This window comes from Oryctolagus cuniculus, chromosome 9, assembly GCF_051225735.1.
Source record: "Oryctolagus cuniculus isolate XC-2025 breed Fujian yellow rabbit chromosome 9, ASM5122573v1, whole genome shotgun sequence".
Classification (NCBI taxonomy): Eukaryota; Metazoa; Chordata; class Mammalia; order Lagomorpha; family Leporidae; genus Oryctolagus; species Oryctolagus cuniculus.
In genome coordinates, this window is record NC_142875.1 from 107,552,378 (window position 1) to 107,577,065 (window position 24,688).

A 24,688-nucleotide genomic window follows, 5' to 3' on the forward strand; every position below is an offset into this window, starting at 1 on the left:
CCCAGGCAAATGAGCAGGGTTCTCAATCAAAAGTGGAGCTGCTGCAATGCTTCTACTGCAGGGGGTAACTTAATCACTTCTGCAACAATGCTGGCCCCAGGCATTTCCCTGTTTAGAACTACTGAACATTTTATTTTTAGGGTGAACATTAGAAATACACTGATTTGAAAGGTCAGAAAAATGACCCCTTAAGAATCCCTTCTTAGGCCACGCTTCAGAAAAAAGAAGAAACCGAAATCAAACTGCAGGTCCTAGATGAATCCTAAAATAAATAAATAAATAAATAAATAAATAAAACTAGAAAATCAGAGGAATTCCCAGTCCTTTCTTGATTTTCTCCATGCTAGTCCATCACTGTCAACTGTAGTCTGGATCTCTAGAGAAGTCTCCTGACAACTCTTCATTGAGAGACAGTACAATGACTCAATATATATACTCAGTAAAAGTTAATTATTTGAGTGACCCACTCAGGAACCAATGGGAAAAGGTGACCAAGTTAATGTTGTCCTGCTGAATAGCTCTGTTGATCCAAACTGCAAGACAAAAAAGGTGCATTTGGAAGAAGAATGTAGTATCTGGAATATTCAATTATATGGAAACAACTAATAGTATCTCTCCACAATTAATGCACAGCCACATGTTAGTGTCTAATTTATATAATATTATTAAGACTGAACAACATCCCTGAGATTTTTATCATTGTCATTTAACAGAAGAAACCGAGGTATAGATGCTGGTGATTAGGAAATTGTACTAGTGTCTCAGAGCTAATTACCTGTTGAATGTCCATACTACAGAAAGTACTTTACAGATTCATTGCAATCCCCATCAAAGAACCAATGACATTTCTCACAGAACTAGAAAAAATAATCCCAAAATTCATATGGAAACAAAAAAGATCCCAAATAATGCAAACAGCCTTGAAGGAAAACGCAGAGGCATCACAATACCGTATTTCAAAACATACTACAGCGCTATTATAACCAAAATAGCATGATACTAGCAAAAATCGACATGTAGACCTATAAAACAGAATAGAAACTAACAAATAAATTCACATATATATCTTGACAAATGAGCTAAAAGCATTCCCTAGATAAAGGACAGTCTCTTGAATAAATGGTTTTGAGGAAATTGGATTTCTACATGCAAAAATTTGAAAAAAGTCCCCTAGCTTACAGGCAAGAATTAACTTGAAATTGATCAAGGATCTAAATCTAAGGTCTGAAATGATCAAACTACTAGAGGAAAACAGGGAAACACTACAAGACGGTATTTTGGAAAAGACTTTTTGGGTAAGACACCTAAAGCATAGACAATAAAAGGAAAAATAGATAAATAGCATTACATCGAACTAAGATTTCTGACTAGCAAACAACAAAGTGAAGAGAAAACTGACAGAATGGAGAAAATGCTGGCAAACTGTGTTCTGATAAAAGGTTAATATCCAGAATAAGACGCTTACAAACAAGCCAGGTAAGAAAGGAGCAAAGAGGGGCCTGCACCGGGGCTCACGTGGTTAATCCTGCGGCACTGGCATCCCACATGGGCGCCGGGTTCTAGTCCAGTTGCTTCTCTTCCAGTCCAGCTCTCTGCTGTGTCCTGGGAAGGCCGTGGAAGATGGCCCAGGTGCTTGAGCCCTGCACCCGCATGGGAGACCAGGAGAAGCACCTGGTTCCTGGCTTCAGATCGGAAGCAAAGGATAGGGATAGATATTTTTTCAAAGAAATACAAATGACAAACAGGCACATGAAAAAAATTGTTCAGGATCATTTTCCTTCGGGGAAAGGCAAATAAAAACCAAAGAGAGATATTATCTCAGTCCAGTTAGAATGGCTATCAACCAGAAATCAAAAAATAACAAATACTCACAAGGATGTGGAGAAAATACACTAGTGGTAGAAATGCATATTAGAACAACCATTGAGTAAACAATACAGAGATCGCTCAAAATCCTATAATATAACACAAACATCCCAATTCCGGCAATATATAGAAAGGAAATGAAGTCAGCATGTGAATGGGATACCTACATTCACATGTATATTATACACAATTCAAAATTGGAAAACATCAAATCAACCAAGCTGTCCATTAATTGATGACTGAATAAAGACCACATGCCATATATACAGAGTGGGATGTTACTCAGCCATGAAAAGAATGAAATCCTAAAATCTGCAACAAAATGGGTAGAATTGGAGATCAATATACCAAGTGAAATTAGCCAGATGCAGAAAGACAAATTCCACATATTTTCCCTCTGATGGAGAAGTTCATATATAGAATATAAAAATAGTTCTTGTATATTTATCAAAGTTAGAAAGTCATTATTCAAGATGATGAAAATTATACTTTTTTCTCACATGCTTGTCAATGTGAATAGTGAATGTGAATCATATCTATGAGCCTTATTTAATTTGTTGATTGTGTTTTACTATATTAACATAAAAAATAAGTATCAGACAGTAAAAATCAATCAATCAATCAATAATTGAATTCTTCAAACCTGTTTAGGTGGCAGAACACCTCAAAGGCATGCTATTTTTTTCAAATAACCTTGATTACTTACATGTTTAGTATATAATCTGAGAATACTGTTAAATGACTACATTGTACAGAGAGACCTCTATTCACTACGCATGGGGCATGGAGGCTCTACACTAACTCAGAGTTAATAGTGCATACATTTGTATGAAGAAAAACCATTTTGAGTTACAAATAGCTGATTACCCGTTGCATACAGGACTACTTTCAATTATGAAAAGAGGAGAAATGCAAATGGAAAAAAGAAATATACCATAGAGAGAATATTTTCCTTTGGATATTAGAATGCAGAGAGCTATTTTCAAAAATGGTAATATATTGTTTTCCTTGAAAAAAAGAAATCATTTGTAACATGTTTACATTAAAAGATATTTTATGTAAGCATACAATTTTACAGATAAAAAAAGGAGAGAGAGAGAAGAGACTACCGATATGAACAGAAATCAAACAGAAAGTAAACATAAAACATTTTGTACAAACTCAAAGCTAGTTCTTCCATGAGACTTATAAAACTTCTGGTTGCAATGATCTATAAAAAAGAAAGAGTTATGGGCCGGCGCCGTGGCTCACTAGGCTAATCCTCCGCCTCGCGGCGCCGGCACACCAGGTACTAGTCCCGGTCGGGGCACCGGATTCTGTCCTGGTTGCCCCTCTTCCAGGCCAGCTCTCTGCTGTGGCCAGGGAGTGCAGTGGAGGATAGCCCAAGTGCTTGGGCCCTGCACTCCATGGGAGACCAGGAGAAGCACCTGGCTCCTGGCTTCGGATCAGCGGGGTGTGCTGGCCGCAGCGCACCAGCCACGGCGGCCATTGGAGGGTGAGCCAATGGCAAAGAAAGACATTTCTCTCTCTCTCTCTCTCTCTCTCACTGTCCACCCTGCCTGTCAAAAAAAAAAGTTATAAGGAGGATAAAAAGGAAAAGGGAATTAATGTATAAATGTTATTATTTTGAGCTGATATTTATTGAGTATACAATGTTCCTCAGGTAATATTCTAAGGAAACATCAGAGGTAGAGTAATATGCAGTCAGTGAGTTGTATAAACTGTTGCTCTTCAGGCGACTCAGGGTGTCAAAGATTTGTTCAGTTCAACCACGGGGTGTTCCAAAGTCCATGGTAAAAGCATGTAAATATCCTGATTTTTAAATTTAAGAAGAGATAATTTAGATCTTGAAAATAATTTTGTCTATCCACAAGTTTTTTGAGGTCTAGTACACGAAACAGCAAGTTTGATTCCTCCATCCATCCCTACCACAAAGAACTGAATAAGTAAAATTAGAATAAATTTGGATAACTTTCAGTCTCTACATTATTTTATCAATGGATGCTTTTGTGTTGCATTTGACAATTAACCAAATCATATGATTTAGCTTTAGATACAGAGGTAACTGCTGCATGAATGAAATGGCACTATCTAATTTAAGTGGATGTATGGAAATGATTAAAACACTATACTATGGCATTGAAATAGCTTCAGATGTTTCACGTCAATTTTTTAACTTCCGGAGCCGGCGCCTTAGCATAGTGGTTTAAAGCCCCAGCATGCGGCACCAGCATCCCAGATGGGCACCAGTTTGAGTCCCGGCTGCTTGACTTCCGATCCAGCTCTCTGCTATGGCCCGGAAAAGCAGTAGAACATGGCTCAAGTCCTTGGGTCTCTGCATCCGTTTGGAAGACCCAGAAGTAGCTCCTGGCTCCTGGCTTTGGATCAGCACAGCTCTGGCCATTGCGACCTTCTAGGGAGTGAACCAGCAGATGGAAAACCTCTCTCTCACTCTCTCTCTGCCTCTGCTTCTACGAAACTCAGCCTTTCAAACAAATGAATCTTGTAAAAAAAAATTAAGCTCAAGGTTGTAAGGTATTTTGTGCAATTGGTTTAACTTCTATTAAAATAATTAGATGACAGTGATGCAATTTCAAATCTATATGTTTATTTTTTAACTAATTAGTGGCTTCCTCAGGTTCAATCAGCACTGGAAAATCACTATAACCGCAGGCTAGGGAAATTCTTTTCTTTTAATTATTCTGTTTGTTGATGGACACAACACTGTGTACATTGTCAGCTGATAAACTCTGACTTGGGCCTTAACCAATATGCTGTGTTAACACTCAGTATCAAAGAATAAGTGCCACTCTCTTCTTCAAAGCTTACATAATGATGATTCAAAATTGTTGATTACATATTCACAAAATATTTTTTAAAAATCGCCCTTACAATTGTGCCAAAAAATTCTTGGAAAATCTCCATGATATTTCCATTTTGCACATTTTGATGTCACCTTAGTATATTATTAAATTTATTAGCAGAAATTTGCTTACAATATACACTTATCTTTGAAATGTCTGGTAGCATCTGTAGCTATCTTTATTCTGAATATTGGTGTCTTTTGTGTCGTCTTGCTTTTCAGAACTTAAGTAAATATACTGATATACTAAAAGAATCAGCTTTTGATTTTTTCTATTACTTTTCCTTTTTCTACTTCTGCTAATATATTTATGATTTCCTTTACTTTGATGGCTTTGAATAATTTGTTCTTATTTTTTTAAGATTTTATTTATTTATTTGAGAGGTAGAGTTACAGACAGTGAGAGGAAGAGACAGAGAGAGAGGTCTTCCTTCCGTTGATTTACTCCCCAAATGACTGCAACAGCCAGAGCTGTGCCGATCCGAAGCCAGTGTGCAAGGTTGAATAACTGATTTCTGACCTTATTTTTCTCAGAGAAGCATCTTGTATTTCCCCACGAAGTGCTGCTCCAGCTAGTCACACAAATTCTGCTACCCTTCACTTTCAATTTCATTCAATTCAAAATATTTTCTATTTTCTATGATGATTTATTCTTTGATCTATGTGTCAATCACAAATGCATGCTTTAATTCTCATATATTTGGGGGATTTTCCAAGAATCTTCTGCTGCTGATTTTTCATACTAATTAAATTACAGTCTGAGAACATGCTGTATGTGATTTACATTATTTCTAATTTGTGGACTTTTCCTGCCTCCAAATATGTCCACACCAGTGAATGTTCCATGTGCATTTGAAGGAAATGTTCTCTCCTGTTAGTGGAATACTCTGTGTATGTCAGTCAGGTCCATTTGGCTGATACTGCTCTTCCAGACTTTCTATATTCTGACTTTTTGTTTAAATTATCTGGCACTCACTGACAGAGGTTGCTGAAGTGTTCAATTGTCATTGAAGGTCTGGACGTTTCTCCTTTCAGTGTTATCAGTTTAGGGTTTATGTATCTTCAAGCCCATGATTAGGTACTCATAAATTTAGAATTGTAAGCCATTCTATGGCACTGCTTCCTTCATTGTTATATGATATGCCTATTATCATTGCAGTAGACATTGACAGACTTCTCTTTCTGTACAACAAAGATACAACTTTGTTGACTTCTGCTTTGCACAGTTTAGGTAAGAAATTATAATTACTATTAACCGAAAAGTCTGGGATGACCTGTTATTTTTCACTCTTTTTTTTAGAAAGCTCTTATTTAATGAATAAAAATTTCATAGTTACAGCTTTAGGAATATGGTGCTTCCCCCCCATACCTCCTCCCACTGCCAAATCATCCCACTTCCTACTCCCTCTCCCACTCCATTCTTCATTAAGATTCATTTTTATTTACCTTCATATACAGAAAACCAACTCTATAATAAGTAAAGATTTCAAAAGTTGCACCCACACAGATATACAAAGTATAAAGTACTGTTTGAAAACAAGGTTTTGAAGCATATTTCTGGTTCAGAAGAGATAATAGTCTATATTCAAGAACATTTGCTTTTGGCAGTTTTTTTTTTCTTTATTTCAGATATAGAAAGAGATCTCTCCCCAACTTGTCACTCCCAAAATGCCCATAGAGCTGGCCCTTGGCCTGGCTGAAGCCAGGAGTCAGGAACTCATTGAGGATCTCCAGGTGGGTGGCAGGGATCCAAGCCCCCAAGAGTGCACATCACCAGCTGGAATCAGAAGCCCAGGTCTTAGCCACTGTGGCTATCACTTGCCATTTATGCTTGCTCTAAAACTTTTCCTACTAGCTTTTTTTGACATATAAAAAAAAAAAGTTTTTGCTGAAAATTCTGGCATCTTGAACATATCTAAATTTGCCGCAATCTTTTTAGGTTTTGACAGTGAGTATTTTCTTACCTTTTCTGTATTTCAATCTAATACATTTTTTGTTGTTGTTGTTTTTGTTTTTGTTTTGCGGCATGACAAACATTGTAGGTTAGTCCAGAAAAGAACACGGCTCTAATTCTGTTGACTGTGATCTGGTTTATGTGACATTGCTCCTGTGGTCACCATCGGTCCACCACAGACTTTAAGGTCTTTCAGTGATGTGCAACTGCTACCTCGCACTGCATGTGAGGTCTGGGGAGCTGAGCACGGTTTCTTTGTATTTTTGTTCCACCTCTTGCTTAAGCAAGCTGTGGTCACCTGCACCCTAAATGAGATCTCGCTAAACTCTTGCCCATTCCCTCAGTGAGCTGCCTGTGTCAAATGGATGAAGTGTTGGGAGCAAACAGAAATCCCCACTCCAGGTCTAGCCTCAGTCTCGTGCAGTGGCCTGAGTGTGGCTGTCACAGCATTCCCTGCTCCTCCCGTGCAGCAGTCAGGTTCCTCCTTGCACCTGTGGGGGTCTCAGGCAGGAAAGAATTAGACTTGGGCTGGCACTGCACACCTCTGCCTGTGTCACTGTGGGAGCTTTGGCCCAGAGGGTTCCCTGGCCCTTGCTCAGTGATGGATTTCCTGAGATGCCCTGTCATGACCTTTCTCATGAGCTGCCCTGAAGGCCTGTTGAAGAGGCGTGGAGGCTCCCCTCCCAGCAAGGATTTCCAGTCACTCATGGACACCCAGACGTAGCTTTAAAGGTTTGTTGGGGTGATGATTGGCCTAGCAGTTAAGACCCCTGCATTCTACAGTTCTTGCTTCTGAGTCAACTTCTTAACAGGAACCCAGGAAGTAGCAGTGATGTCTCAAGTAGTTGTATTCCTGCCTCCCACATGGAGACCTCTCATCCCACTGCCTTCTTCTTTCAAATAAAGCAAAGAGTTTCTTACAATTTTATCTGTGTTTTTGTAGATTTTTAAAAATTTATTTATTTAATAGGCAGAGTTACAGCCAGAGAGAGGGAGAGATAGAGAAAGGTCTACTATCTGCTGGTTCATTCCCCAAATGGCTGCAGTGGGCAGCACTGGGTCAATCCTAAGCCAGGAGCCAGGAGCTTCTCTGGGTCTCCCACGTGGGTGCAGGGTCCCAAGCACTTGGACCATCTTCCCCAGCTTTCCCAGGCCATAGCAGAGAGCTGGATTGGAAGAGGAGCAGCTGGGACATGAATTGGCACGTTATGGGATGCTGCGCTGCAGGTGTAGGCATAGCCTACTCTACCACAGCATCGGCCACCAAATTTTATCTTTTTTAAAGTAACTTTTATGGCATGAACCTCTCTCTCCCATGTCTTTCAAAAGTGAAATAGTATTTGAATGCCATCACCTCCTTGTGGGTTACATCCTTGTTTAGAATTCAACTGATTGGCCTGATATGTGACCTTAGCACACTGATGCAACGAAAATTAGGATCTCTATAGATTATCTGGATTTTTTTTTTTGACAGAGGGAAAGCAATTTTTGATAGGATTTTCTTTTTTCTTAGTAGAAGATGACCATACACATAATTTATCTTTTAACTCAGATGATTCAGTTTCTTTTAAAAAATGTCTTGGTGAGAATTGTGACTAAGTAACTCAATAAGAATTTTATCTATACAGTATCAAAAACTGATATACTTAATCACTTTGGAAATTGGGGAGGAGGTATGAAAATATTAAATCTTCACATTGTTAACCCAAGAAAACAGTTCATACTAAAAGTTAAGCATATTGGGTGTTTCAAAAAGTTTGTGAAAATGTGCATATCATTTAAAAATTTTAATTTATTCAAGTGCCAGAAAGACACACAAAGAGAAAGAAAGACAGTAACAGATCTATAGAATTCTTGTCCACTGGTTTGCTCCAGACATGCATGTGTTGGTTAGGGCTGGTTTGGGGACAGAGCCAGGATCTGGAAACTCAATCCAGGTCTCCCTCTTGGTCACAGGAACTCAATGACTTGAGTCATCACGGCTGCTTCCTGAGGTCCACATTAGCAGGAAGCAGGAAGCAGGAAGCAGGAGAAAGATGTGGGAATTGAACTTAGGTACTCCTTAGAGGTTTTTCATGCTTAGGTGTTCCAATATAGGATGTGAATGTCTTACTTGGCATTTTAATTGCTATGCTAAACACCTGTATCAGGAATCTCTTTCCTTTCCATTTTCTATGAACTTTTTGAAGCCCTTTTAATATTTTAAACAATAAAATCTAATATTTCAACATTGTTTATAAAATATTATCAAAGCTGGAGTAGGAAAATCTAGGAAAACATGTCATATAAAAGAAATATTCATTTGAAATATTAATTTAGTCTCATGTTTTATTTTCCACTAAATTATTTAAAATATTTTTACCATTAAACCAATGCATGTAGAGTATAATCCTATTTTTCAAAAAAAAAAACTTCTATCTTCTATTCATCTACTTACTTATCTATATATCCTATTTTATCTATCTATATATCTACTGTTTACCTTTATATATATATATATATATATCCTACACAACATATCATGTAATCCACAATAACTATTATTAAATAGTACATAATACTTTGAATTAAAAATATTTTTTCTTCTTTGTATTTATCTGTAATTTTGTGTTAAAGAGTTCTGGAAAATGAAAACATGTTTATTCTGTGAATAAAAAATCAAAATCCGTACATAATTTCTTCACAATATGCATTTCCATAAGCTTTTTGAGACTCCTCATATTTCTTGAAAATAATTGTCAATTTAATTTAAGAAGTATACAAAAATGACTAGAAGCATGTTTAAGAGTTTTTATGAGGTCGGCGCCGCAGCTCACTAGGCTAATCCTCTGCCTTGTGGCACTGGCACACCGGGTTCTAGTCCCGGTCGGGGTGCCGGATTCTGTCCCGGTTGCCCCTCTTCCAGGCCAGCTCTCTGCTGTGGCCAGGGAGTACAGTGGAGAATGGCCCAAGTGCTTGGGCCCTGAACCCCATGGGAGACCAGGAGAAGCACCTGGCTCCTGCCTTTGGATCAGCGCAGTGCGCCGGCCGCGGCAGCCATTGGGGGGTGAACCAATGGCAAAGGAAGACCTTTCTCTCTCTCTCTCTCTCTCTCTCTCACTGTCCACTCTGCCTGTCAAAAAAAAAAAAAAAGAGTTTTTGTGATTATAGTTGGTGAAATAGTTTTTTGTGCTTTAATATAACAATTTTGAACAATAATTTTAAATTTAAGCAGCCAAATATTTAATCTGCACATTTGCATACATTTAAGAGTGTTGAGCAAACACATTTTTAAAATCTCATACGACATTTATCATCAGGTAGACAATATAGATGAGAGTACACTCAACAGCTGGCAGATAGATTTAAGAAAATCCTGAAATGTTTTTCACATTATAACATCTTAAAGCTAAAAAAATGGAAAATTATTTTAACTTTTGGAGACTCTGAAAGAAATAAAAGCTGTATATTCATATCATGGATTAGTTCAATATCACCTTTTATTAGGATTTTAAAATAAAATCTAAACACATAAGCAAAATATTGAAATTCATAGTTCATTCATAATACATATTTCCAACAACTTGTGAAAACAAAATCTTCTAGCACAAAAAACTTTTTGTCAAAAGAAACACACTTTTTAAAAAACTTATTTAATAAATATAAATTTTGAAAGTTCAACTTTTGGATTATAACGGCTCCCCCCCATGACCTCCCTCCCACCCACAACCATCCTATCTCCCACTCCTTCTCCCATTCCATTCTTCATCAAGATTCATTTTCAATTATCTTTATACATAGAAGATCAACTTGGTATATACTAAGTAAAGATTTCATCAGTTTGCACCCACACAGATACACAATGTATAAAGTACTGTCTGAGTAGTAGTTTTACCGTTAATTTGTATAATACAACATATTAAGGACAGAGATCCTACATGGGGAGCAAGTGTATATTGACTCCCATTGTTGATTTAACAATTGACACTCTTATTTATGACGTGATTTTAAATGTACACCATTTTAACTAGAGTAGAAAACAGTGCTCAGAGAGACGAATTGGCCTTCTTTAAGTGGTTGTTACACTTAGCAAGTGAGGAAGTGTTGCTTCCCTCCCCTCCACCACCGAAGCTCTAGACTCTACTTGCCATGGCAGAGCACCAATTGAATTCTTCATTTCTAATATTTCAGTTTAGTTTACTATCTCTGTCTACTGTGAGAATTTCTCATCTGTCTGCAGATGGTCTGGAGATGGGCATCTCACCTGATGGACGGGGAGGCTTGCAAGGCAGAGAGCAGATCCTCAGCCCCCTATGACTAAGGGAGTCTGGCACCCTGTGATTATGTGGCATCTACATAGCCTGAGAGCAGTCTCTTGGCCCTAGGATCCCAGTCTCTGCAGATCTCTGAAACTCTAATGTGCTACAGTGCCCACTTATGGTATTATACCCCTTGATTCTTCAGTCTTTGACTTGATATATATATTTTTAGGATATTCTCAGTTGATAGATCTTCAAATATTCCTTCTGCAAATTCTATCATTTATTTCCTTCTGAAATCCAATTTAAGCTTATCTAAATATTTTGATGCTGTCCCACAGAGTTTGATTGCTTTGTTCCTTTTCTCACCCTTTACTTATTTGTTCTTCCGTTTGGGTAGCATTTTAAACTATCTCTGTGTTTCCTGTATTTTTCTTTAAGCATTGACTCCATGGAAGGGCTATCTCAACTCTGATGCCCTGTTTTTCTTTACAGCATTTTTATTGAATTTTTGTACATTTTCAAGTCACACATGTTATGCATTATTCCTATTAATCTCTTTATCACTTTAATTATAGCTCTTTTAAATTGATATCTTAAAATTCCAAAATTTTAGAATAATTTCTGAATCTCATCTGTGACCAACTTTATTTCTGGACCAAGCATTGCTACCATTCTTTCCCTTACTCCTCATGCACCTCTTTGCTTGAAAGCTGCTCCATTTTTTATAGAATTTGGGAGCTAGTGATAAACAGTATTTATATCTGACAATGGATACATATCCTCTGGAGCAGTTAGTGTAGTCAAAATAGATAAGCTACTCAGGAGTTCATTTGGTTTGGGCTTATTTTTTTGCTATGCTCATCACAAAACAGAAGTTGAATTCTCTTTTTTTTTTTAATATTTTTTATTTATTTATTTGACATGTAGAGTTACAGACAGTGAAAGAGAGAGACAGAAAGAAAGGTCTTCCTTCCATTGGTTCATTCCCCAAATGGATGCAACTTCTGGAGTTACGCTGATCTGAAGCCAGGAGCCAGGTGCTTCCTCCTGGTCTCCGATTGGGAGCAGGGGCCCAAGATCTTGGGCCATCCTCCACTGCTATCCCAGGCTATAGCAGAGAGCTGGACTGGAAGAGGAGCAACCGGGACTAGAACCGGCGCCCATATGGGATGCCAGCACCGCAGGCGGAGGACTAACCTAGTGCACCACAGCGCTGGCCCCTCAGTTTATGCTGACTCTGCCATACTGGTAGAGGTTTTTCATGCTACACCTCAACCACCCATAATCTTTGTATTCATAAAACACAGAGAAACTTTCTTTAAGGGCTCTTGACCTTACATACTAGTAGAAGAAAGCAGTTGTTACTTGCTCTTCAGTGCTTAATAAGCTCCTAGCAGAGAGCAGGCGTGGTTACTAATGCCTTGGATGTCATAGCTCTGCATATGCTAATTACCTGGCCTTGGTGGTGGGGTTTATTCTGTTCCTTCTTTCTTGTGTCAGACAGATGGCTCTATCCTTGTGTATGGCAGGCCTCCACAAGCTGTAGCAAGTAGTATTGGAGAGTGTTATCAACCTGCATTGTGAAGTGAACCATGCTGATCTTCAGAGCTCAGAAGCTTTATTCTCCATCAAACACTAATATGGAACTATTAAGAAAAAGAATATTTAACTGAGATGCCAAAAAGTGGGGCGGGGGGCAGGGATCCAAATAGAGTTTCTTAGAAATCCCAAAGTGAGAATCACGAATCCATCAAGTAGGGATATTTCCACTGCTGATTGGTTAAACCACCAAAAAGTAATTCCCATTGAAAACAGAATTATTATTTGATCCAGCAATCCCACTATTCCTTTTGTAACCAAAAGAATTGACTTCCGTGCATTGAAGAATCTTCTGCACTTGCATGTTTATTTCAGACAGTTCACAGTAATCAAGATATGGGGTCAACCTAAGCGTCTCTTAATGAAAAAAAAAAAACATTGTATATAGACATAATGCAATATTATTCAGCCATAAAATAGAATTAAAATCTGTCATTTGCAGCAGCATGGATAGAATCGGAATACCTTGTTTTTAGTGAAGTAAGTAACATACAGAAAGATGAGTACAAAACGTTCTTTTTTTTAAGATTTACTTATTTATTTGAAAGAGTTACACACAGAGAGAGAGAGGCAGAGAGAGAGAGAGAGAGAGGTCTTCCATCCGATGGTTCACTCCCCAGTTGGCCACAATGGCCAGAGCTGCACCGTTCTGAGGTCAGGAGCCAGGAGCTTCTTCCGGGTCTCCACATGGGTGCAAGGGCCCAAGCACTTAGGCCATCTTCTACTGCTTTCCCAGGCCATAGCAGAGAGCTGGATTGGAAGAGGAGCAGCCAGGACTAGAATCTGTGCCCATATGGGATGCTGGCACTTCAGGCCAGGGCGTTAACTCGCTGCTCCACAGAGCCAGCGCCCTAAATGTCCTCACTTTTATATGGAAGCTAAAACATTGATCTTAAAGCAGAGACTAGAAGAGTGGTTACCAGAACCTGAGAAGCATGTAGCAGAGTGATGGTTAGAAGATGTTCGTTGGTACAGAGGTGCAACTGTTTATGAGGAATAACTTCTAATGTCCTATAGCAATTACTTCAAGATTTCAAGGTAGTTAGTAAAGATGATTTTGAATATACTCAATACAAAGAGGTAATAAATGTCTGAGTTGATAGACATGCTAATTGCCCTTAGTGGATCATTAATATTGCAAATGTGTATTAATTATCATACTATTCCCAATAACCCTATATAATTACTCTCCATGTGTCAGTCAAAAATAAAATATAATTATGTTTAAATTTATTTAACGATTTTTAATATCTTACCAAATTCACTTCATATGGAGATATTATATACATACATAAATACAGTGTTTTTGCTTGAAAATGGGAAATTAATATCACATAATATGGGATTCATGTCAGTGATCACAATGTGAAGAGGGGCATTGTTATGTATATGATACAATCCAGTGGAGTAAATAGTTATGTGAATATGCATAGTAATAATAATATTCACATAGCTTTTATATGTTTTATTAAAGTCCAGATATGAGAAAAAGTTTGATATTAATCTTTCTGTGTCTGCCTTCTTTCACTTAGCATAATGATCTCCAGTTGCATTCATTTGGTTGAAATACCCAGAATTTCATTCTTTTTCATGCCTGAGTAATATATCATATTATATCCTATATATATCATATATAGACACACATATATATTACATTTTCTTCATACAGAAATAAATTAATTACATCTATGCTTATTCCATATATCTGTTAAGCACTGGTATGCAATAAAAAAAAGTGCAGGTATCTCTTTCCTTGTTGACTTCGTTACTGCAGGATATATTCCAAGAGGACGGATAGCTGAGTCAGTCTTTTGACAAATCTCCATACTGCGTTCCATAAAAGTTGTACTAATTATTGAAGAAATGCTTATTCTTCTCACAAATGTAACGAAAAGGTCTTGAACAATCAGCACTAGTAATATAGCGTGGCTTCAGGCACCCACATTTTTCATTCATCTTATAAGACTGATGGAAAGTCCTATATGAGAAAATATATTTTAGAATATCATTCTTTGGGCAAAATTTCATTGTCACCAATTAAGTGTGTGTGTGACTATTAAGTGAACACAAAATCCCTCTGACAGATGTATAGGTGCTGAATCAGAAGGTATAAATATTTCTAAAACTAAGGTACATTTCATGCTGCTATTTGATTGGAGATGAGGACGAGGTGGAAAGGACACAGTGGACAGGATTTAGATGAGCACATTCTGGAAGTTCTTCTGAGATTTGTGAAACTCACGGGAGTTACTAATAAGGTAAGGTTATTATGACGCATTATAATTAGATACAGTGACAGCTCCAGTGTCCTGTGACTCAGATTGATGGGCAGGTAGCAGGAGGTCACAGCACCTTCCTCACCTTCAGCACTAGGAGCTGGTTGGCATTTCACACACAAGGTGAACTTACTCCCTCTGAGCTCCTGTCTTGTCAACCAAACAGAGCATTAGTATTTTGTGATGCTGAACAATGAGAATATTCAACATGGATTCTAAGTTATAGGACTATGCTATGATATATGGAAAAAGTGTATAATATGAATTTTCCACCAGATACATGAGTCCAATAATAATAATTTCAACTTACAAAATTATTATTGGCAAGAAATCACCATTTAACAACTGGACATTACTTCAGTTGTGCTGTTCTTAGTTATCCCACTACTCTTCCCTGGTTTCTTCCTTTCTATCTTACCACTTTTCTTAGGACTCTTTTGTAATCATCCTCATCACCACAACATCTTAAATGTTTGGGCTTCCCAGGGATCAGGTCCTGGATATGCCATCAATCAAAACCCCCACAACAGGGGCTGGCCTTGTAGCACAGTGAATGAAGCTGCTGCTTGAGATGCCAACAAACCATATGAGCTCTTGTTCAATTCATGGCTGCTCCACCTCCAATTCAGCTCCTGTCAATGTGCTGGGAAACCAACAGAACATAGCCAAAGTCCTGGGACACCCGCCACCCACATGGGACACCTGGATGAAGCTCCTGACTCCTATCTTTGGCCTGGCCCATCCCTGGCTGTTGTGGCTATTTGGGGAGTTAACTAGGAGATGGAGGATCTCTCTCTCTCTCTAACTTTGACTTTCAAATAAAATAAAGAATAAAAAGGCACTCAGAATATCATCTCGTTGTGTTAACACCCCTGCATACACTGACACACACTAAGTACACATCAGCAGCATAAAACTTTTACACGAACTTCATAATTATGTACCAACATGTCTATGTGACATGCCCACAGAAATCTATAATGGATATATCAAACTTGTAACTAAAACTAATACCTGATGTTCCTTATAACAGTTAATGACAGCTCTAGTCTCATGATTGCTGGACTAAAACATGGCACCAACTCTGATTTCTCTTTCTCTCACACATTTTCACAGTAGGTCTGGCATCTGGGCCCGTATCCCCAGCACCCTCCCTACCTGTCCTGACCAAACCACCACCATCTCTCACTTGGTTGACGACAACTGGCTTTCAGTGTGACTCCCTTAATTGTAATGTGTATTGCCCATTCACCATCTAAGGACCACACAGTGTCCAGGGGACTCTTTAAAATAGCAAGCTTGTTCTTGTCATCCCCTGGCTCAAAAACCTCCAAAAGTGTATTCCCGCACTCAGGAAGCAGTCAAAGTCTTGCTGTGGTCTCTCATTCCTAGATGATCTCATCCATGTCATCTCTCTGACCTACTTCTCCTTCCTTACTCAGATTCCTCCAGCATCACATATCCTCCTGCTGTTTTCATGAGCAAAGCAAATGCTCTCCCCCCTCTCTAGACCAGTAGGTCTTCTTCCCAGGATGCTACCCCATCAGAGAGCTCCCTTATCTTTCTCATTAACCTCCTTTAAAGCATTATACCAACACCATTATCACATTGAGATCACCTGTGTCTCCCCTATTGAAAACATAAAATCTGTTCCTTCCACTCCCCACACACAAACTGTACTCCCTGACCCAGCAGGGACTGAATAGTGCTCATGGCACTGAGGATCCTCTAGTACACTAAGTGATTTCCCCACCTCATTTAGTTGCATTCCGAAATCCCTGGTGCCTTTGCAGCAGTTTTATTTACTAATTTTTGAAAAAAACGATGCCATTTTAGTACTATGAGTTACCAATAATTTTGTGAACATCTGAAATTTAATGGCATGAAAAATATTAGTCTGCAGAATACAGATTTAAGATCTTAATGATTTTTTGGAAATAAATCTACTTCAGTCTTAACAGACACCAGGTGTACAGCTACAAACTGCATTTAAAGGGAGAGCTGGGTTTAGAAACAAGTTCTCATCCCTCTCTTCCAACCTCTCCTGCAAATACAGCATATGTCACATAAAAGAACAATGTTAATTTATTATGTTTGGAAGGACTCTCCATTAGCACAATGGAAAAATAATGCCTTTTGGGGCTGATTATTTAGGGCTCTGAGATTTTAATTTGTCATCTCATTTGTCATTGAGATGTGAGATTATATAGAATTAAGGACATTTTTAAAGTCTTTAAGAATCATTACCTGGTGTTAGCCTATAATCCATGCTTCAACTGCTAAGAAAAAAACATAACTGAATGCATAGAAGGTGAAATGCAAACTTACAGGTTCTGAGCAAGTTTTGTGCTGTCCTGCCACATCCACTCATGTTTATCTCCTTTTTTATAGAGTCCAATCCAGTAAGTGTATTTGATTTGTGATTGCATGAAAATCTGTGCATAAATTAGAATAACTAATATTACTCATTACATCAATAATAGCTTTTTATCTACTAAGGACTTATACAAAATACTAATCATTTCACTTAAGACAATCCTTGCTCATTTGCTGTGCAGAGAATCAATGGAAGTGAAAGACCTAAAAGTCTGAATCTCCTGAATCTTTGTGGCTTGAAAGATACCAAGAAAGGGCCATGGTGGACTTCTTTAGAAAGACACAAAATCTCCAAGCATAGTAATAAAAAAGAGAGAGGTAGGTATGGATGCGCTCAATCTAGAACTTCTCTTCATCAAGAACATAGGAAGTAAAGTTTCAAATCTAGAAATATAGTAATGTAGTTCTAAGAAGTAATGAAGTAGCTGGGGCCGGAGCAGTAGGCTCAGCAGGTTAACACCCTGGCCTGAAGCCCAGCATCACATATGGGCGCCGGTCAAGACCAGGCTGCTCCACTTTCGATCCAGCTGTCTATAATGGCCTGGGAAAGCAGTAGAAGATGGCCCGAGTCCATGGCCCCCTACACCCTTGTGGGAGACCAGGAAGAAGCTCCAGGCTCCTGGCTCTGGATCGGTGCAGCTCTGGCCGTTGCAGCCATCTGGGCAGTGAACCATCAGATGGAAGATCTCTCTATCTCTGCCTCTCCTCTCTCTGTATAACTCTGACTTTCCAATATATAAATAAAACTTAAAAAAAAAGAGAAAAAATAATTTCATTTAAACAAGAAGGAATGAAGTAGTTTGTATAAATCAATTAGAAAACAAAATCATCCAAAAGAAAAAAATGAAGAAAAATCAAGAGTGGATGTTTCATAGAAAATACATATGAACAATAAACATTCAAGGATATCATTTCACTAGAGATCAAGTAAAGACAAACAAGGCTACAAGGTAATACTTTACAGAGAGTGAACACAAGTTTTTTGGATGGTAGGAATCAATAGAATATCTTCAAAACTATCAGTAAAAACATATTGAAAAATATTGTGGAATTATTTTGTAAAACTGGAAACATCCAATTAATTGCACTCATACAGGTTTGTGATGAACTGCAGAGGAGACACATGAAAGACGTGCACAGCTGACGTATCTAAGGATGGTTAATGAAGAGCTGCTCATCACAACAGCAGTGGAAACAACCCAAATTCCCATCACCTAGAGAATGGCTAAGTAACATCTCTCCATGTGATACCACGAATATCATACAGCTATGGAAATCAGAACTCTAGCCACAAATTTTAAAGCAGATTATGTAATTAACTTACTATGAGAGCAAAGGCAAACAAACTAAACTCCTTGAGTTTCTTCCTTGTCTAAAATATGGGAATGGCATTACCTATGTGGAAGTTTTTACGCACTGAAATAATGCATACAAGGATCTGACATACTGTAAACCTAACATTAGTGTATATTTTTGTAATTATTTCAGTATATTTTATTCCTTTTAACTGCTTTCCTTTGGTACTCAAATGTTAAACAAAAATTTGATTTTATTACCTAAATGCAATTTACTCTCCCCATTTCTCTTTTCTCTCTTGTTCTCTGTCCCAAACATACACTCCATTATTTTTCCACTTTAGTTAAATTTCATAAGTACATTATAATGTTTTTTGACATCTATGAATGGTATAGAGATATTATAGAGGAAGGTTTAACATATACTTTATTGTTCTAGGGATAGGAAGAATCACTAAAATTAAGTGCCAACTAATTTACTCATTCAGGTGTTTTTCTTTTCTTTTTTTTAACTTTTATTTAATGAATATAAATTTCCAAAGTACGATTTATGGATTACAATGGCTTCCCCCACATACAGTCCCTCCCACCCACTACCCTCCCCTTTCCCACTCCCTCTCCCCTTCCATTCACATCAAGATTCATTTTCGATTATCTTAATATAGAGAAGATCAGCTTAGTATACCTTAAGTAAGGATTTCAACAGTTTGCTCCCACACAGAAACATAAAGTGAAAAATAATAGATGATTTTTTTTAAATGATGATGAAATCAGATCAGACCTATTGTCAGGTGTTTTTCTTACATTTCACAAATCGTAAAGACATAAATAGTAAGGACTAAATATAATTCCATGGCACACACAACAAGCCACCTCTGCTGCTTTAGAGTGTGAAATTATTTAGGTCCCTTAAGCTTTTCATTTCCTCTACAAACACAAGTGTTTCCACCCTGCAGTCAAATAAGACTCAAGGAAAGCCAACACAGGTAGCCTAACTCAGTCTTCGCAAGCTTCTCATAAAGGTTAACTAAGTGAACATACCAGTTCCTGGATGTCATCAATCTTCACAAGGCTAGAATTCATGTTCTGGCATAAATTACTGCTCTCATCCCACGTTACCTCTTCTTTAGAAAAATAGTACCAGTTTCTTGTCCAGCAAAAGGGTCTTCCTTGCAAGGAGCCACAGGCTGTTTCTTCAAAACAAAAGCCACCACATCCCAAAACACCAGGCCATTTAGAAAATAAGATTTTAGGTATTTAATTATTCTTTAAAAGGAACTAGCATAAAATAAGTTTTTTTTCTGTACCTAAACATCTTTTGAAACTTGAATACTTAGTTAAATATAATTTTAAAAATAGATTTAGTGAGGAGAGTAAAATTAATACTCCTAGTAAGATCCAATATCAACTTTTTAAAGTTTATATATTGAAATGGGCAGAAGGCAGTAAGCCTATGAAAAATAACCTGTCGGCGATTAACTTAAATATTGAGTACAAACCTATACCAGATGGCAACACTGAATGATCTTCGAGCTGTAGTGAGGAAGTATTTTTTTCTTTTATGTTTCCCATATCTTGTGTTGTGCATTTAGGACACTTCTGAAAAACTTCAATCCACATTACAAAATTAACATCACAAATGCCTTTAATAGATCACTTAATTATGATCATATCCTATAATTCTAGATATGAAAGAGTATGATGATGACTACATGGGAATACAATCATAGAAAACGTAAGGTTAAAATATTTTGAAGTGTCAGGCCATAAAATACATTTTTATATATAACTACAATTATTTGTAATTTGAAATCTATGATTTCTAAGGCACATAAAACAGTAGTGGTCATTTCATAAAATAGAAAACAACAAAATTAAAAACTTGAACTAGATTTTATGCCATCTTTAAATGATTTCTCAGCATGTGACTCCATTTAGCATTTACACTTTGACATAAGGGATCTGCCTGTATGTATAATGAATGCATAAAATAGACCCCGCATAATGAGTTCATGTAGCAATTTCTAATGTGCAAAATGTGGAGGATGGCCCAGTTCCTTGGGCCCTGCACCCGCATGGGAGACCAGGAGGAAGCAATGGCTCCTGGTTCGGATCAGCGCTGTGTGCTGGCCACAACGCACCAGCCTTAGCAGCTACTTCTGAGGTGAACCAACAGAAAAAGGAAAACCTTTCTTTCTGTCTCTCTCTCTCACTGTTTAACTCTGCATGAAAAAAAAAATCTATTAGATAAACAGCAGTTTCTTCCATTAAGTTGAAAATAAAAATGTAAAATAAAAAGCATATTGTTCTATTTTTTTAGAATGCCTGTTTTCCTTATCAGGCACCTAGGTTTGCATCCTCAGTCCAGTTCCTGATTCCAGCTTCCTGTTCATGGAGATGCTGGGAGGCAGTGGTGATGGCGCAAAGTGAATGGGTCGCTGACACCCACATGAACAGGTTGCTTTTCTGTCCCACTTCTGTGACGCAGCCCAGTCCCCGCTGTTGCAGGCTTTAAACTTTGGATAACGAGCAGGTGGGATCTCTCTTTCTTCCTCCATCCCTCCCTCGAATAAATAATTTGAAAAAAATCACTCAAGTGTTTGTTGTACAACAGAATCTTTTCATTTCCATGATGACCCTATGCACCAACATTAAATTTCATATCTGGTTGTAAAAATCTAGCAATATCAAATACATAGTCCCTTCATGTCCCCTTCACAAAAAGCGTGACTCTTCCTGCAGTTCAACAATCTATTACAGTGTCCGTATTCTAGACCACAACTAAAAAGAAAAAAAAAGACTTCTTATTTTTAAAATCCACCATTTCTTGGGCTAATCGATTTCCTTCTCTTTTTCTTATTGCCCTCCCACACCCACACAGGTGCACATACTCACACATATATCCTAACCCTATGCTTGCCAGCAGGAGCACAACACAGATGATTCCCAGGATTACTGTGCATAGGTTTTCTGTAAAAAAATTAAAAATGGAGTAGATAATGAGCTTGTTAAACAGATAAGAACCTAAGCAGGACAAACATTTATGCTGGAATTTAGCATTAAAATCACATATTCATCCTAATCAAAAATCTCATTGATATATACATAAATGAATCTCCCAGTATATAAAACAATTAAAGAACTAGACATTCCATATCGAATAGATATGGCATTTAAATATGTTAATTATTTTCTACCTGACATTATGTTCTCAGAAATCAGAAAACAAGAAAAGTTACCTCTTTTTTTGTGAGCTAGATGTCGTTTGCCTTCCTTTTTCTTTGCGTGAGACAATTTCAGTTCTGAGTATGCCACTTTCTCCTCAGTCATTTCTAAGAGCTTCAGGCTAAAACACAGAAAGGACCAGAGATGTTTCACGAGACATAATAGATTCACGAATAACGGGAGAGCTACAGGAATGATACACACTCGGGCCTGTAGAAAGTGAACTATGATCACAGTAATTCTGGAAATCACAGAAAAGATTTTTAATAAAATTTATCCTATTTATCTGAAAGGCATAGATTTCCAGAGAGAGAGAGAGATGGAGAGAAAGTTAGAAAGAGAATTTCTCTCCACTGGTTCACTCCCCAGATGGCTGGCGTTCTAGGGGCTGGGCCAGGCTGAAACCAGGACCCAGAGCTCCATCAGGTTTCCCACATGGGTAACTGAGGTCCAGACTCTTGGCTCATCTTCTGCTGTCATCTCAGGCACATTAGCAGGGAGCTGGATCTGAAGCAGAGCAGCAAGGGCACAATCGAGCACTTTGATATGGGAACTGGCATGGCAGGTGCTGACTCAACCCACCCCATCACAATGCTGGCCAGGAAAAAGTGATTTAAATTCCTTTTTGTGATGTTTTAGAAGAGAGATCCTATTTAGTTTATGGACATACTGTATTAAACTTTTAAACTGTTTTAAAGTAACTTAATTAATTGCCAAAATTTGGGACTGGATATAATTTACATAAATATCCAGATATATACCTTCTCTTGAAAAATTAACTTGTTACTCAGTACATGTATTAGGTCCAAATGATCAGCACAATATGACAGAGGCACCTCCTACATGAGGGACACACACACACACACACACATCCACACACACACTAATTCAATGAACACTCCATGTTGCTGAATCATCTTCTCTCACATCCCAGCACTCATTTATCTCATCATCCTGATAGTCACTGACCTTCATGGATATGACCTTAGAGTTGAGAAAATGAAGAAATGATGGGATTCAAGGTAGGGGCATATGAAAATATCATTAACTGAGATAAGCATCACTTGTAATTCTAACAGCAAGTCTACACAAAGCTGAGATCTTCAAATTATAAATGAGAAACAAACATTCCCAATAATAAAACAAATCTTATCTCCAGGGGCCTGTGCCATTGCACAGTGCGTTAATCCTCCATCTGGGGCACCATCATTCTATATGGGCACCCCTTCTAGTCCTGGCTGCTCCTCTTCCAATCCAGGTCTCTGCTGTTGCCTGGAAAAGCAGTAGAAGTTGGCCCAAGATCTTGGGCCCCTGCTCCTGCATGGGAGACTGGTAAGAAGCTCCTGGTTTCTGGCTTCGGATCGCACAGCTCCAGCCATTGCGACCATCTGGGGAGTGAACCATTGGCTAGAGACTTCTCTCTGTCTCTCCCTCTCACTGTCTGTAACTCTACCTCTAAATACATAAACAAAATATTTTAAAAAATCTTAACTCAAGGTCATATATTTTCTGAGATAACTGATTTTTGTGCTGTTATTTTTGTCTTATATCTATATACATAAATATCAACAAAATGAATTGGTAAATATTAGACTAGATTTCTATTGATAGAAAATAATCATATTAACAAAAGTTTCAAACTTTATCACAAGTGACATCATGCTAAGGTAATTTAAAGTTTGGGTTACTCATTGCTAGCCAGAAAAATAGCATCCATTGTGATGAGAAATAAAAGTACATATATAATGTCTTAAAAAAGGAAATAAATATACCACAAAACATGTGACAATTTTTAAAAATTGCACGTCTGACTGTTTAATTTTTTTGATAAATTCTCATTCTGATCCACTCCTGGTTTCTCCTCTAGAATAAATTAACTTTAGATGTTAACATGGATCATAGTTTAACCCCACCTTTCTACACATCTCTCCTATACCAAGTGCTGCTCTATTCCTCTGCCATCAACAGGGTGAGAGGCGACATGGAGATGGACTCACATACCCACAGTAGCTGCTGTCTGTGTCTGTACCTTGGGATGACCCAGCTGGAGCACAGTCTTGGTCAGGAGCAGGCGAGCACGTCCCGGCTCTGCTGGCTTCCCCTCTGCTGTGAGACCAGGAGGGTCCTGATGTGTGACACTGTCCCTCACAGAGACCTTGTGTGAAGGTGCAGACGATCACATGACACTGATATTCCCACACAGAAAGTTTCCAATGGTGTCACTTGTCACCCCCAAGTGTCAGAAAGTCAATCAAGAATAAAAATGAAGTTGTATGAACATTTAAAATCTAACTACAGCAATTACTATAGAGCTTGATTTTGATTTGCTTTTGGCTTCCTCTATTTTTCTACTAGGAACTCTCTTCAGGAGGTAGGTCTCTGACATAAATAAATGTATTAAAGAAGGTGTTTTTTTTTTTTTTAATACTCCAGGCAACCAAGCTTTCTCTTTTTTATTTTTTTCTCTTAAAGGCAAACATTAGTTTTTAGGCATGCCCAGGAACTATGATCTTCCAGGCTCACAGATAATTATTATTCTGTACAGCTAACATATATCTCTAATCTAACAACCATTATTCATAGGCTAATTATATTTCACCAATCCTCTCACCTGTCATTAAAACACCCACACACCTTTACACCCAAAAATACCAATCTATTTTTAGCTCCTCTCAGAATATTTTCTTTACTTCTTTTCTACATGAAATTTATATACTCTTTAAGGTCCACTGAAGTACCATTTTGGGTCATTATTTAATACCAGGTTAACCTAGCTGGAATCACAATTCCAAAAAAAAAAAAAAAAAACAACATTATATTGAATCATGAAGCACTGGTAACGTAGTAGAAACCAAGATATAATTCGAGATGAAATGAATGTCTTAGTACATAAAATAAGAACAGGAGAACTGCTCATGGAAACATAGCAGCAGAATAGTTTAAATATATGAACCTGGAATGCATACAGTTTTTGAAATAATTTAAAAAAAAAA

General features: G+C 37.8%; 1 protein-coding gene across 1 annotated transcript; it reads right to left on the reverse strand.

Annotated features, from left to right (window-relative positions):
• Positions 1 to 14,265: 14,265 nt before the first annotated feature.
• Positions 14,266 to 20,153, reverse strand: LOC138843626 (natural killer cells antigen CD94-like). Its single transcript, XM_070048321.2, has 4 exons — positions 19,970 to 20,153; positions 19,512 to 19,663; positions 17,128 to 17,234; positions 14,266 to 14,501 (listed from the first exon to the last, which is right to left on the reverse strand). The coding sequence occupies exons 1-4, from the start codon at positions 20,088 to 20,090 to the stop codon at positions 14,372 to 14,374; spliced, it is 510 nt and encodes a 169-aa protein (XP_069904422.1). The 5' UTR covers positions 20,091 to 20,153; the 3' UTR covers positions 14,266 to 14,371.
• Positions 20,154 to 24,688: the final 4,535 nt, after the last annotated feature.